This window comes from Rhineura floridana, chromosome 10 (assembly GCF_030035675.1).
Source record: "Rhineura floridana isolate rRhiFlo1 chromosome 10, rRhiFlo1.hap2, whole genome shotgun sequence".
Classification (NCBI taxonomy): Eukaryota; Metazoa; Chordata; class Lepidosauria; order Squamata; family Rhineuridae; genus Rhineura; species Rhineura floridana.
In genome coordinates, this window is record NC_084489.1 from 13739827 (window position 1) to 13753112 (window position 13286).

The 13286-nt window shown below is 39.1% G+C and overlaps 1 protein-coding gene across 12 annotated transcripts in view; it reads right to left on the reverse strand.

The window, feature by feature from the left end:
• The window catches only part of BBS9 (Bardet-Biedl syndrome 9), a 461803-nt gene that overhangs the window by 308491 nt on the left and 140026 nt on the right, over window positions 1-13286 (reverse strand). For all 12 annotated transcript variants that reach the window (XM_061587171.1, XM_061587183.1, XM_061587182.1 and 9 more), the window contains exons 17-18: window positions 12570-12742; window positions 11510-11662 (exon numbers count right to left, since the gene is read on the reverse strand). In XM_061587171.1, the coding sequence (XP_061443155.1) occupies window positions 11510-11662; window positions 12570-12742 (326 nt within the window). The remainder of the gene's footprint in view (window positions 1-11509; window positions 11663-12569; window positions 12743-13286) is intronic.

The following is a 13286-nucleotide window of genomic DNA, read 5'->3' on the forward strand; positions in this document are numbered from 1 at the left end:
AGGACTGACATCAACTACTCCCCATGGAAGCTAGTAATAAAAGACTAACATGACATCTTTAACAACAGTTCTAGGTCAGGGAGCAATTTAATTAAGAGGGGACAGGAGACTGCCAATCATATCAGAAAAACTATTCATCAAACAAGACTAATAGATACAAAGGTGCCACCCTCTTTGGAATCCAATCTCTTCCACTGTTGCAAGCAATACCTCACTGAACATTAAGTGCTAAAAGGTTTGACATAATATATTTGGGATGTGGGGGTTAAACATGCTCATATATTCCACTGAATCACTCTTCCATAACACTTGCAGAGTAATGCTCGCATGTTCCCCTTGGGCAAACACCTGTTTACAAATAGGGACATGTCATTAGAAGTGACTTCAGCTGCTTATGCACAATGCCAGATTTAGTGTAAATCACTTGGGTTATGCCAGCATTGGCATTCCAATCCTATGTTCTGGACAATTAACTACAAGTTTTAGTTTCTAATTACTTATCTAAGGTGTTTAAAGCAGTGTGTGAAAATAGAGAAAGGGAAACAGATAAAGCGAAACACAGCATTCACATTTTCCAAGAGACAAATGGTGCCACCTGCTTAGTAAATACAAATGCATCCTAAAAAGCTACAACTGAATGAGGCAAGTTATTAACTTAGAGTGTGCAGTCTAATTTATACATTACTGATGTCATAGACATTTACGGAGCAAGTAAAAACCTTTCTTAACTATCAAAAGAATAAATAAATATGTCAACACACAGTCCAGAAAACATTTCACTGTGAAAATTATGTACCAAAAAGGGACACATTTTGCATCATCAACAGGATTCCTCAAAATCAGGTATGCATTGCAACATTTCATCCTGACCCGGTATGGTGTAGAGGTTAGAATGCTAGGATCTAGGAAACCAAGGTTCAAATTCCCACTCAGCCATGAAGCTCACTGGGTGACCCTGCATCATCACTACCTCTCAGCCTAACCTACCTCACAGGGTTGTTGTGAGGATGAAATAGGGAGGGGGAAGATCATGTACACTACCTTGAGCTCCTTGGAGGAAATGTGGGATATAAATGTAATAAACAATTTCCACTCTTGACTTTGCACTCCCCACTTTCAAAATCCACTGGAAAAAACTGCATATGACCATAGTAACATGAAATAGTAAGTTGTTGTTATATGCCTTCAAGCCGATTAGAACTTATGGCAACCCTATGAATCTAAGGGCATGGTTAATTAAAAAAATATATTCTTGGTTTTGTGCTTAATACAAATCTTAGAATTCTAGAAATCTTATAGCAATTTGATATACAAGGGGCTTGTAGCAAACACCTAGTATAATTAGACAAAAAGTGTAAGTTTTGCTTGCTGTAAATTCATACTCTACAAAGTATCAGTTTTCAGTCTGAATGTACCTACTTCCTAGCTGATAGACACTGTTCAGTTCTTTTGACTTGATCAAGAAGCTGGAGATCGTGGGTCTCTCAGATCAGAAGCAGGAGGCCCTCAACCACTTAGCAATATGTACTAGTAATGCAACTGCATATAATTTCTTTAACCACAAATTATGTAACTAACAGAAGCAGCAAAATGGTATAGGCAGACATCTGCACAGGAGAGAAACTGTGCTGTTGACACACTGAAGAAACATAATTTATCAGAAATACAAATTTCCTTTCTCCCTTAGGTGCCATCAGTTGGGTCAGTCATTTAGGGTAGAAAACAACACAAAACCAAGCTACTACCCCTGCTATTAAGAAATTTAATACTCAAGCCTGCAACTGGCAGCCAAGCTCAAAATATGATTATGCAGCAAAGGAGGGGAAAGCCTGGGGACTAAGAAGGCATCTTTCACCCCTCACCCCAAGAGAGATATCTTTCTTGTCCTTGATTGGATTAGGAACATTGGGGGGGGGAATACACTGCAACATTTTGTTGCAGATCCTTTTTTTAATAGTGGAAAGCAAAGGTCATATATAATCCAGCACCTTTAGGGTGTTCAGGTATCCCTGGGGGGCAACCTCAAAGTTATTCTCAAAACACTGCCATGTTCAGAGTGCTTTAAATCCCCATCCAAGTGTGTTTATTTGAAAGCACATTCTCCTATGTTAAATGGGCTTTACTCTCGGGCAGTGCATGGAACTGCAAGCTTAAACATGTAGAATAAATTCTGGTAACAAGGTGTGGAACTCTGTTTTAGCTACCACCTCCTCAGACTACTCGTGGTTCTCTAAAATGAAAAAGCTGAAGAATTATTTGTGGCTTTGAAATGGTCCAACAAAATTTCCTTTCTTATTGGCTAGTTTTGGCTCTGCAATACTCTAAAGTGAGATTGTGCCCCATCAAGGGACCTTGAGCTTAGATTGCAGCATCTTACAGCCCAAAAAGGTCCACCCCCCCAAAAAAAGACTGTCAACCCTTAGTATAAAGTTAAAGAACAGCTTATATGCCTACATTGCTTATACATACAGCTTATTTTTAAACAGATCTTGGAAAAGTTACTTTTTTGAACTACAACTCCCATCAGCCCAATCCAGTGGCCAGGCTGGCTGGGGCTGATGGGAGTTGTAGTTTAAAAAAGTAACTTTTCCAAGCTCTGTTTTTAAACAACTACAGCAGACTAACTTCTTTCCACTTCTTCCAAAGCCTCAAAATGGATCAGGACCTACTCCTGGCATTCCCCCTTTTTAAGATAGTTAAGCTCTTCTACATTCTCTGCTGCCTCAGCCCTCCTCCCTGCACGGATCACCAGCCCTCACTCCCCCTCCCCAATGGGTCACCAGCCCCTCCCCCCCACCGACTGAGGACCAGGCCCAGCCAACACAGCCACCTCCACCTCAGTCGCCTGCTTGCTCACACACTGCCATCATTGTCACCGGTGCTTCAACTCACAGCATCACATGCTTCTGCACATGGGTAGTGTGACGCTTAGAAAATATTACATAGTAAGAAAATCTATACTGAAGTTATGATAGCAAATAAATTGGGGTGGTTATGCTACACTGTGTTGACCGTTTCATAAAAAGTAACAAGACTTGTGAGGAAATATTGTATGGAAGTTTTAGCAGGCTTGCTTCTAATCTTAGGAAAAGCATCTCTTTTCTGTGAAGATTTTCCCAACTTATACTGCAGCCAAAGAACTGAAGAGAAAAACACATTATAATACATTTCAAAATTTAAATGTTTAAGAATAGCATTTTATCTTATCTGATTTTTTTCAGTAATACCTTTGTAGTTACAAACCATTTGTAGAACCATTGTCCACTAATCCCATGAAAAACAGATTTTAAAAAAATGATTAACCCATCAAGCAGTTAAGCATTTATTTGCAAGACAAGCCATCACTCAGTTTTCAAGCCAATTTAAAATACCTGCAGCATATGAGTTTAAATCTGACATGAAGAATTTGAGCTATGTTTTAACATTGCAGCTTGGATTTAATACCAACTAGGAATATTTTACCTGCTTCAACTTGGAGCCTGCTAGGTGATAAATGATTTCACAAAGATAGCTCCAACAAGACAAACACAAATATTAACCTTCTATGCATGCTTTGTTCTCTGGAAAAAGGTCCAAGAATAAGTTTAACAATGTTTCAAGGAGTGCTGAAGACAACTAGAGAAAAGCCATTCCTATTTTATCTACATTAATAAAAAAGATTCACCGTTATATAATTGAGCTCAAATGCATTTGTATGCAAACTTCTTACAAAATAAAGCATTCTCAGTAGTATCTAGAAGTAGATGATAGTTTATAATTTAAAATGTTAATTTCTTTACTGATCAATAAAGTTCATTTCTCCCCTCACTTTCCGATAAACATCACTCATATTATCTAAGATTAAACATTAATATTAACATCCCAGCAGTACTGCATACACAATTTTGGGAATGATGCCTCCAAAATAACATTTACTTTTATATGTTTCCGTTACAGGAAACGAGAAATATAGAAAACAGCACCAAGTGCTTTAAATATTTTTAAAAAACAAATGTCACTTCTCTCGCCATCCTTGTTGACAGGTGAGGCCCTATTTTTACTGCATACTTTTTTTCTTGAACATTCAGCCTGAGAAAGAGTTCGATGCAACTTGAAAGTTCTTATACTGCATTATGAACACTAGTTAGTCCTAATAAAATATTACGGATGGTATTCAACTAATTCATCCTATCAGCACAAGGATTACTGCTAGCACAATGGGACCTTTCCCCTCTCCTCACCACTACACACCCTGCACCCTTCCCAGATATGCTCTGGAAGGTTGAGGGAACCCCTAGAACAAATAAGGCATTTGGTCTTACCATAAAATGGTTTTCTCTGTGCATGTCAAAAGCTGATCTCAGGTGAGTAGCTAGCTCCACCTAGTGGATGAAGGCAGAAGAGTGCTAAAGTGCTAAAGAGTTTTTTTTACAAAGACTTCCTGGTGTGCGCAGCTCCTTATTTCAGTTTTTGGTAACAAGCCAACCAACAAGAGGAAAAAACAAAGAGAGTAATAGGAACCATCGAAACAGGAGACAACAGCACTCATACGCTCTCTGCTGTAGGCCTAGGATGAAAAAGACAGTGATGACAGCACAGCTCTCCTAGGGAGAGGCCCTGAGATCAACTTTTGACATGCACAGAGAAAACTGTTTTACGGTAAGACCAAATGTATTTTCTCTTGTGCATGGAAAAGCTGATCTCAGGTGGGGCATACCAAAGCTGACCAATGTAGGGTGGGAACATCGCTGGGCTGATTACACTAGTGATCTGGGAGAACGTGCTGTAGCACTCTCCTCCCAAAAGCTGCCTCGGCTGATGCATATGTGTTAATCTTATAGTGTTTAATAAATGTATTAGGTGCGGCCCATGTAGCTGCTCTACAAATCTCTGTGATAGATGCGTAGCATGAGAATGCTGCTGATGTGGCTGCTGCCCTAGTTGAGTGGGCCACTATCCTGGTTGGCCGGGCTAACTTTAGAGACTGGCTGCAGCCACTGCTGCTGCGCGTTGTGTCTCCTCCTCAGTGAGATTATCTTCTGGTAAGGAAGCCGCCGTCACCACCTCTTCCTGCTCCATTTCATCCGCCACAGCCACCGCCTGGAGTCCAAAGTCTGTGAGGACTGGCAGGACTGGGAGCACTGGAGAAGGAGGTGGCACTGCTGAAGGACTTTTGGCGAGAGACTTGGGCGGCAGTAGTAGGGAGCCACGCTCAGGCTGGAGGCAGAAGTTGCTGCACAAAGTGCGGAGCATAGAACTCAACGGGCTGCCAGAGCCCGCCAAGTGCCCAGAGTCACCCTTCTGCCTCTTGGGAGCTGCCGCCCCCACTAACACTACCTCCTCTTCCTTGGCGGTGCACCTGCGCCCATGGCACCATGTTCCTCCCCCGGCAGCCCCACATCTTCCCCCAGCCACAGCTTCATCCTCGCTGGCTCCCACGACACACCGCTGGTGGGAGTTGGGACTCAAGCTGCGGGAGTTGGCACCACCGAAAAGACCACGGAGCCGCCACTGCCCTCAGTTGGAACAGGCTTCAGCGAAATGTGACACTGAGATGCAAAACATTGCAGGAAAAAGGATGGATGTTGTTTTAAGACAAGGTCTTCAATTCTGAGTTTCTTTCCTGGACATTTTTTTCCTTAATAATGTTATTTGTTATTTAGTTTAATTTTTGTAAATTGTATTGATTTCATTGATGTATTTTTATACTTGTGTTTATTTTTCTTTGTAAGCCACCTTGAGGGCCTTTGGCCAAAAGGCAGGGTATAAATAAATTTACACAATCCTATACATGTCTACTCAGATGTCAATCTATGGAGTTCAATGGATCTTACTGCCAGATAAATGTTTATAGGACTATTGCGTAAATGACTATTAATCTATCTAGGTATTTTTTAAAAGATTGTAACTTCCAGTGAGTGGAATGCCATCCACAGGATTCTTCCATGGGTGCAGGGGGCATTTTTGCTTATTTCTCCTCCTCCCTGAAGCCCCAGCACCACCTCACACACTGTTCAGAAGGGGACAAAGGGAAGGAAGAGAGGCATTGGTGAAAATTGCCCCTTTTTAGGGGAATAAGGAGATGGTGAATATCTGCCCCCATTCCTCCAGCATAAGTTTCCACTAGATTTCAATGGAGCCATTTACAGAAGGGAAAGTGTGCATCCAACCCAGATTTTTGCCAATTTTTCTGTAGGTGCTCCATAACATTCTCTCCTGACTAAAATTTGGAAAGCCTGTGATACATTTTTTAATCATGATAATAGGACAATTGACACAGTTCACATATATTCCTAGCGATAAAACCATTCATTTTTCTTGGAAAAAATATTTTTAGTAGTCCATGAATCCTGCTCTTAAAGCAAGCTTTACTTTTAAGCATATGCCCTCCCAGTGTTTCAGCCACATTCTACTTTACAGTATCTGATTTTCATGGACCAACATTTTTTCTCTCTCTTCTCTTCCAAAAATGAGATATACTCTCACTGTGGGTTCAATGATAGAAGAAATTCAGGAGATAAATGTAAGAAAATACAGACAGAAATAAATAATAATGTCTTTATATTTGTGCAATAAATCAAAACAAGAACATTATTTTGGGAAACATATGCACTCCTTGTTTACAGGCAAAAATATGCCAAGGAAATAACGTTTTAAAGTTCACTAATTTTAAAAGGAAAGGATTGTATTACAATCTTAGTTATTTTTTGGTGTCTAAAGCAATATAGGCAACATTATGTGCTGTAAACTGTCAATTATTTCTTTCTCTCAAGAGAGCTGCATTGCCAATACAAGGCCCTTTTGTGAAATTAAACCAATCAAGTTGGCATGCTGATCCAATTTCCTTTCTAGGACAAGTTTCTAAAGCTGATAAAATATGATAAATATGATACATTTCAGCTCCATCTCTTGGCTTCCTATAAAAGGAAGCAGGATGATCTATCCTATTTATGGATGGAAATGCTATTGCTTGAATGTATTTCTGAAACAGAACCAAGTGGAGTCACTCTCCAGGCTAGAACTTCCAAGTGAATTATTTGAGACGGGCAATTGCTCCAGTTATTAAATAAGTTGGGTAACTGAGAATATATGGATTTCTAAACACTTGAAGTACTTTTGATTGGAAGAAAGAAGTTGCAATTTGATTATGGCTCTGAAAGAGTAATCCAAGCAGAAAATCCATCGTTGCTCGAGGCTATCTGAGAGTAGCTGGAACAATCCCAATATTAAGAACCTAGGCAACATGAAACTTTACATTTCATTAAAAAAAAACCCAGAAGATACATCTTAACTAAATGCCAATTTCACTTTACATAAAAAGAACATTCTTAATGTACTTTTTTTTTTACATCACCTAACATGTCTATAGAGTTGGAAATCTGGAGAAAGAGCACTACCACCTGAACTTTCTTACTTCTCTTTTCACATAGAAATCCAGAGACAGAATCAAATAAGATCCTGATTTAAGCTTACTTAATTACAAATTTGTATTAAACTGAACCAGTTATATCATTAAAAAAAACACACACACAACACCTAGAATCCTACTTCTTTTATACATTTTGATCTCAATTCTCATACATTTCAAAATAAAAACTTTGGTCTCCCAAGCAGACATTTGTAGCTGATTTGTAGCTACCTCTAGAAATGTTCATATGAAATACTAGCAAAAAGCAAAACTCCTGAATAAAAAAATGACTACACAGCAGTCTTATATCGCTGCAATTAAACTGGTTGCAAAAACCCAATTTAGTACAATTATATGTGATCTATTTTGCACAATCTGCTACATATAAATGTCATAAAAAATAGTGCACGTTGAAGATGTTTTTTTCTTAATGTACCAATAAATTAATTCCCCTAATTTGTCAATATTAAAATTTTAAAGAAGAGAAACAGTAATTTAGAATTAAGTTTAGTGCCATGACCCTAAAGATGCCTAAATTCAAATTAAATTATTGCAGAAGATATTTCCTGTTGTTAGTGCAACATGTGATTTTTGGACAGAATATTCCTGACAGAACTCATTTAGATGAAATAAATTAAAAGGGTTTTCACACAGGTTGCACTCATTATGTAGCTTACAGCTTTTTTTTTCCTTCGGCACAACTACAAAAACTGTTTGTAAATAAGCAGAAGTACTGAAACATTAACTTCTGAGTATCAAAATGTAAATGTCAACTCTTGTTTGAGTTACAACTAAACTTGGTACAAAATCTGACATAATTAACATTGGATGGAAAGCTTGTCATTATTACAATGAATCAGATTATTTTCTCTGCAAACATTTGGCATCTTTATTTGAAAGTACATTTGAAAACAGCTGAAAAGTAACCAATTTTATGCACAAAAACCTCCACTTAATAATACAATCCTTTAAACTCATGTGACTGATTTGGTACCTTGCAGACTCTGAGGATGCTAGATAATTGTTTTGACAAGATAATAACTACGTGTATGTTTATTTCCCTTTATATTTCCACCTTCTTGAACACCAATGAGGAATGAGCTGAAGTATGTGATACACTGTTCTTCTATCCAGTGTTAGCCATCCAGGTCACCAACACACTGTTTTGAGGGTTCACATGACTGGCTGCAACTCAGAAAGTCAAGGGATGGGTCCCATGTCCATCTTCTATTTTACATATATGCATGAATTAAGAGAGTATGCACATGCGCACACATGTAAATATAGTGACAAAATAGAAATTGCAAAAATGTGAAAGAAGGATTCCAACTACTGCAAATAAAGCAATTATAAAATTCATCTGTGGTGAGGGCAAATCCAGACACACTTATTAAATACATCAACAAGCAATGGAAATCTGCTATGACACTACTTGAGCAACAAGAAGATCCTTTCTTCTACAGTAAAAAAAAGGCAGCTTTTATCTAAGAGGAGTCATGCTGCAGAAGAGATCACACAGATTCCCTTCAGACTGGCAAGTATAGTACTTGCTGCCTTGAAAGAGGAGGTGGACCAGTTGTTTTTAAAGCTGGCTCTGGACCCACTGGTTTGGACTAACTACTGACCAGTCACAAATATTCCCTTTTTATAGAAGGTGGAGGCAGGCCCTCCCTTAGCATGTGCGGGGCCCAGGGCAAAAGCATAGTTGGGGGCCCCCCACATTTGCTCCAGGTCACCATCTTGGTCTTGGCCGAGTCGCCGTAGGTGCGCAGGCACCAGTCCCAGAACTGCCGGCAGCAGCTTCAGCATGGTGGGCGGGTGGGCAGGCGAGCAAGCCCGTCCCAGGCGGAGAGAGAGTGCTGCGCCCTGCCTGGCGTGGCGAAGGCGAGCAGACAGGGAGGAAGGAGCCGGCTGGTGAGCAGATCACCAAGCGTGGGGGGCCCCCAAAGCGCGGGGCCTGGGCCAACTGCCCCTCTTCCCGGTGCCTAGAGGCGGCTCTGGCTGGAGGAGAAGATTATCATGGGGCAAGCAGTGGCATTCTTGGATGATACTGATTATCTAGACCCATTCCAATCTGGTCACGGCACCAAATCAACCTTTATGACCCTGATGCATTATCTTTATCAAGAGAAAAAGGGCAGTATAAACTTGCTCCTTCTTCCCAATCTTTCTGTGGCTTTGTTACCATTGATCATAGTATCGTCCAAGACTGGCTTTGTAGTATGGGTTTCAGGGGACAGTGTTACAGTGATTCTGATCCTACCGACAGGGCTGAGCAGAGAATACTGTTGGGGAGTGCTTTTCAGTTATTCTGTGGAGCGCCATAGGATACTGTTTGATCCCCAATGCTGTTTAAATGTACATGAAGTTGCTAGTAGTGGTCATTAGGAGATCTAGGAGAAGGTGCCATCAGTATGCTGATGACAACAATATTTCTCCGTAACATCTGAATCAGGAGAGCAATGCAGGCCCCAGCCAGTGTCTTGATACAGGAAAAATAAAACAAGCAAGAATCTCGGCAAGACAGAGGCTCTGTGGGTGAGTGGTTCTTGTATCTGAGAAATTGGTTGATTACCTGCTCTGGTTGCACTCTCTTTGAGGAGCAGGTATGCAGCCTAGAGGTGTTCCTGAAGCTAGCTTCATCACTGAAGCCTTAATGGCTAGGAGCACCTTTTACCAGCTTCAGCTGGTGTGGTAGCTGTACCTGTTCTTTGTCCAGAATAGGCTGCCCACAGTAGTTCAGGTATTTGTAACTTCAAGTCAGGAGTACTGCAAGGCACTCTATCTGGAGCTTCCCTTGTGACTGATATGGAAACTGCAGTTAGTGTAAAATACTGTAGCACAGTTGCTGACAGGAGTGAGATTCTGTCAGCATTTTATACCTTTGCTCAAAGATCTTCACCAGCTGCTGATTTGTCACTGGGCCAAGCTCAAGGTTTTACTATTGGTATATAAAGCCCTTAATGGCTTGGGACCAATTCACTTAAGACTGTCTTGCCCCATACATGTCAATTGTTTTGAATTGTGGAGTGAACCTTTACATTGTGAGTAAGTCCTTTAGTGTGGAAGCACCTTTGCTTTGGAACTCCCTGTTTGTTGACATTAGGCAGGCACCATCACTATATTGTTTTAGATCCTGCTGGAATGTTTTTGTTTCAGAAAGCATACTCAAACTAAAACTTTATGTTTTAGTTTCCTATATTTTTTTTAAAAGGTTTTACTTATTTTGTGTGTTGACTATGGTTTTGGGTATATTTGTCTTTTCTATAGATTTTAGCTGTGCTTTACAATTTCATCTGTACATTGCTTAAAGAGCTCTCTGAAAAACTGGTTTATAAATCTAATAAATATTTTTAAAAACAAATTTTCTACCGCAAAAGTGGCAATAGTTACTAGTTTAGTTGGCTTTAAAAGTTGATTAGACAAATTCATGGGTACCAATGTCTATTGGCCATAGTAGCTATATGGCAATTACAGGTTCAGAGGCAGAATGCCGTTTTATACCAGTTGCTGGACAGTAACAACAGGAAAGGGCTACAGCCTTCATACCCTTCTTCTGGACTTCTCAGAGGCATCTGGTTGCCCCACGTGGGAAATCCAATGGACCTTCAATCAGATGCAGAAATGCTCTTCTTAAGCATTTCTGAGGCAGAAACTCACTGCATTCTCTCTTGTACAGAAAACCAATTGATTTGCTTTCAATTACTTCAGCTATTGCCTTTGAAAGACCAAAGATGTAAATACATTTGCAAAAGGAGACTGTTCGTCTCAGATTATTTTGTTGTGGATGTTACATCAGTTAAACCATTCCATCAGTTTACAGTATACCATAAATGTTTACATGAGCTCTGAACTATAAAATATTTTCACATAATTATTCCAGCTTGGAAAGAATGATGCACTGTCAAAGTTTGCAAAACCTCTGAGTAGCAATTCAGTATCAGAAGATCAAATAAAAAACATTGCAGATCATCTGGAAAGATGCAGGGAATATTAGGTTAAACAAATTACTTTTCGGCTGGTAAATGTAACCAGGAAGATATCGCTTATGTATTTTAAAACTATGTGTTTAGTGCAGAGGGAAACATTAAAGGGTCAGGCTCATAACCCAACTATACTGACCTGTCTGTAAGTTCCTTCTAACAAGGTGTCCAGATGTTGAAGAGGAGCTTGGGTTTTATCTTTAAACCGTGTCAACAGTCGTCTCTCAATAGCTCTAAATTGTATGGCTCTTTCAGATAATAGTTGCTCATATTTAGCAGCATTCAAGCGCAGCTACAATTTATCAAGTTTTTAAAAGAAAGAGATAAAAGTATTCTGGAATGTTTTTCAAATCACACATTTATAACATACAGGTGGAGAACAACCACATTTTAGAAGCTTTACTACATTGATTCACATAGTGCTTTCCTATGGTAATGTAGCCAATCTGAAGACTGGTAATTTCACACTCATCATGAGATCAACTAACAGGCTAGAATAACGCCAGGTATTACCAAAATTGAAAATAATTGTTGACAGCAAAGGCAATCTACAGTAATGCATGATAATCTTACCATCGGTTTTCATGACAGAGGTGAAATTATCTTGTCATCAGCTGGTTATGAGGTATTTCAATACATCAAATCTGCAGCACACATGCTCAGTGATATTTTACTTGTTGCAGCAGAAATGAATCGTAGTATTTTAAAATGTTTAAAGTACTGTATAGCATCTTTAAGAATAAGTGTTCATTTTTGGGGAGAGGAAAGGTTTAAAACACATCTTAATTATATATCAGATGTCAATCCAATATCAGAACAATTCGTATTGCTGTCTATAATGATTTTGCCACTTAGCAATCCAAAACACTTTTTAACAATTTGTCAATACATCCTTGGTTTGCCAATGATTATGAGAAATGAGATGATTACTTTCATCGCACAAACAACCCTGACATGATCTCCATTCTCCTTTATAGGGGCTTGTAGACAGGCCACTGTGAGATTGCTTGCCATGACTACCATGTGAACAGCTCCTATGTAAAAGTTCATAAAAATGGCTTCCCTGCAGACCATCTTTATGAACAGGCCTGTGTATAAAGCACTTCCTCTAATATAAACAATTATAATAGCTCAAAGTAACAATTTAAAAAGTCATCAGCCAAATATCATTACAAAAACACATATATTAATATGCATACCTCAAAATGATGATCAATTATTTCAAAATATTCTTGTAAAGGGATTGGGCCAGAAAAGGTACATGCAACGTCTTTGCAGCCTTGCTTCCTAAAATGTTCTTGAAGGCGAAGAGTGAGTTCTTTCGTAATTAGCCAAAGGTCTTCTAATTGCTCACTTTGAATTCTGTAACGCTCTTAAAGATTAAAAGCAAAATAAAAATTAGTAGCTGATTCACTATCAACTACTAAGTAGTGGCATTCTTGAAAACAGTTCTATTGATATCTTTACTATTAATTTAACTTATTTGTTTAATAGTCATTTTCCCTTCCATCTGTGAAAATAATTTCTGTGTTAATAATTAGCAAATTTAATAGTCCGTCTTTCCTCATCCATTTGATCTAATAGCATTCATTTAAATCTTTAAAAAATCTTTTCAGCAATAAGGTGGGAATCACGTCCCATGATTATCATAATTTCAAACGTAATTTAAAGCAAACAATTCATTGTTGCTATTTATATAGCACCTCTGCTCAGGGATCTGAACTGGTTGCCGATTTGTTAACCGGACAAGTTCAAGGTGTTACAATTGGTATATACAGCCCATAACAGGTTGGGACCACCTTACATGCCCACTAAAGCACTTTTATCTGCAGAATAGGCACTTTTACAGGTGCTGCATAATACTCGTTCTGCACTTGCAAGAAATTGTTCTTTTAGTGTAGTAGCCCCTACTCTTT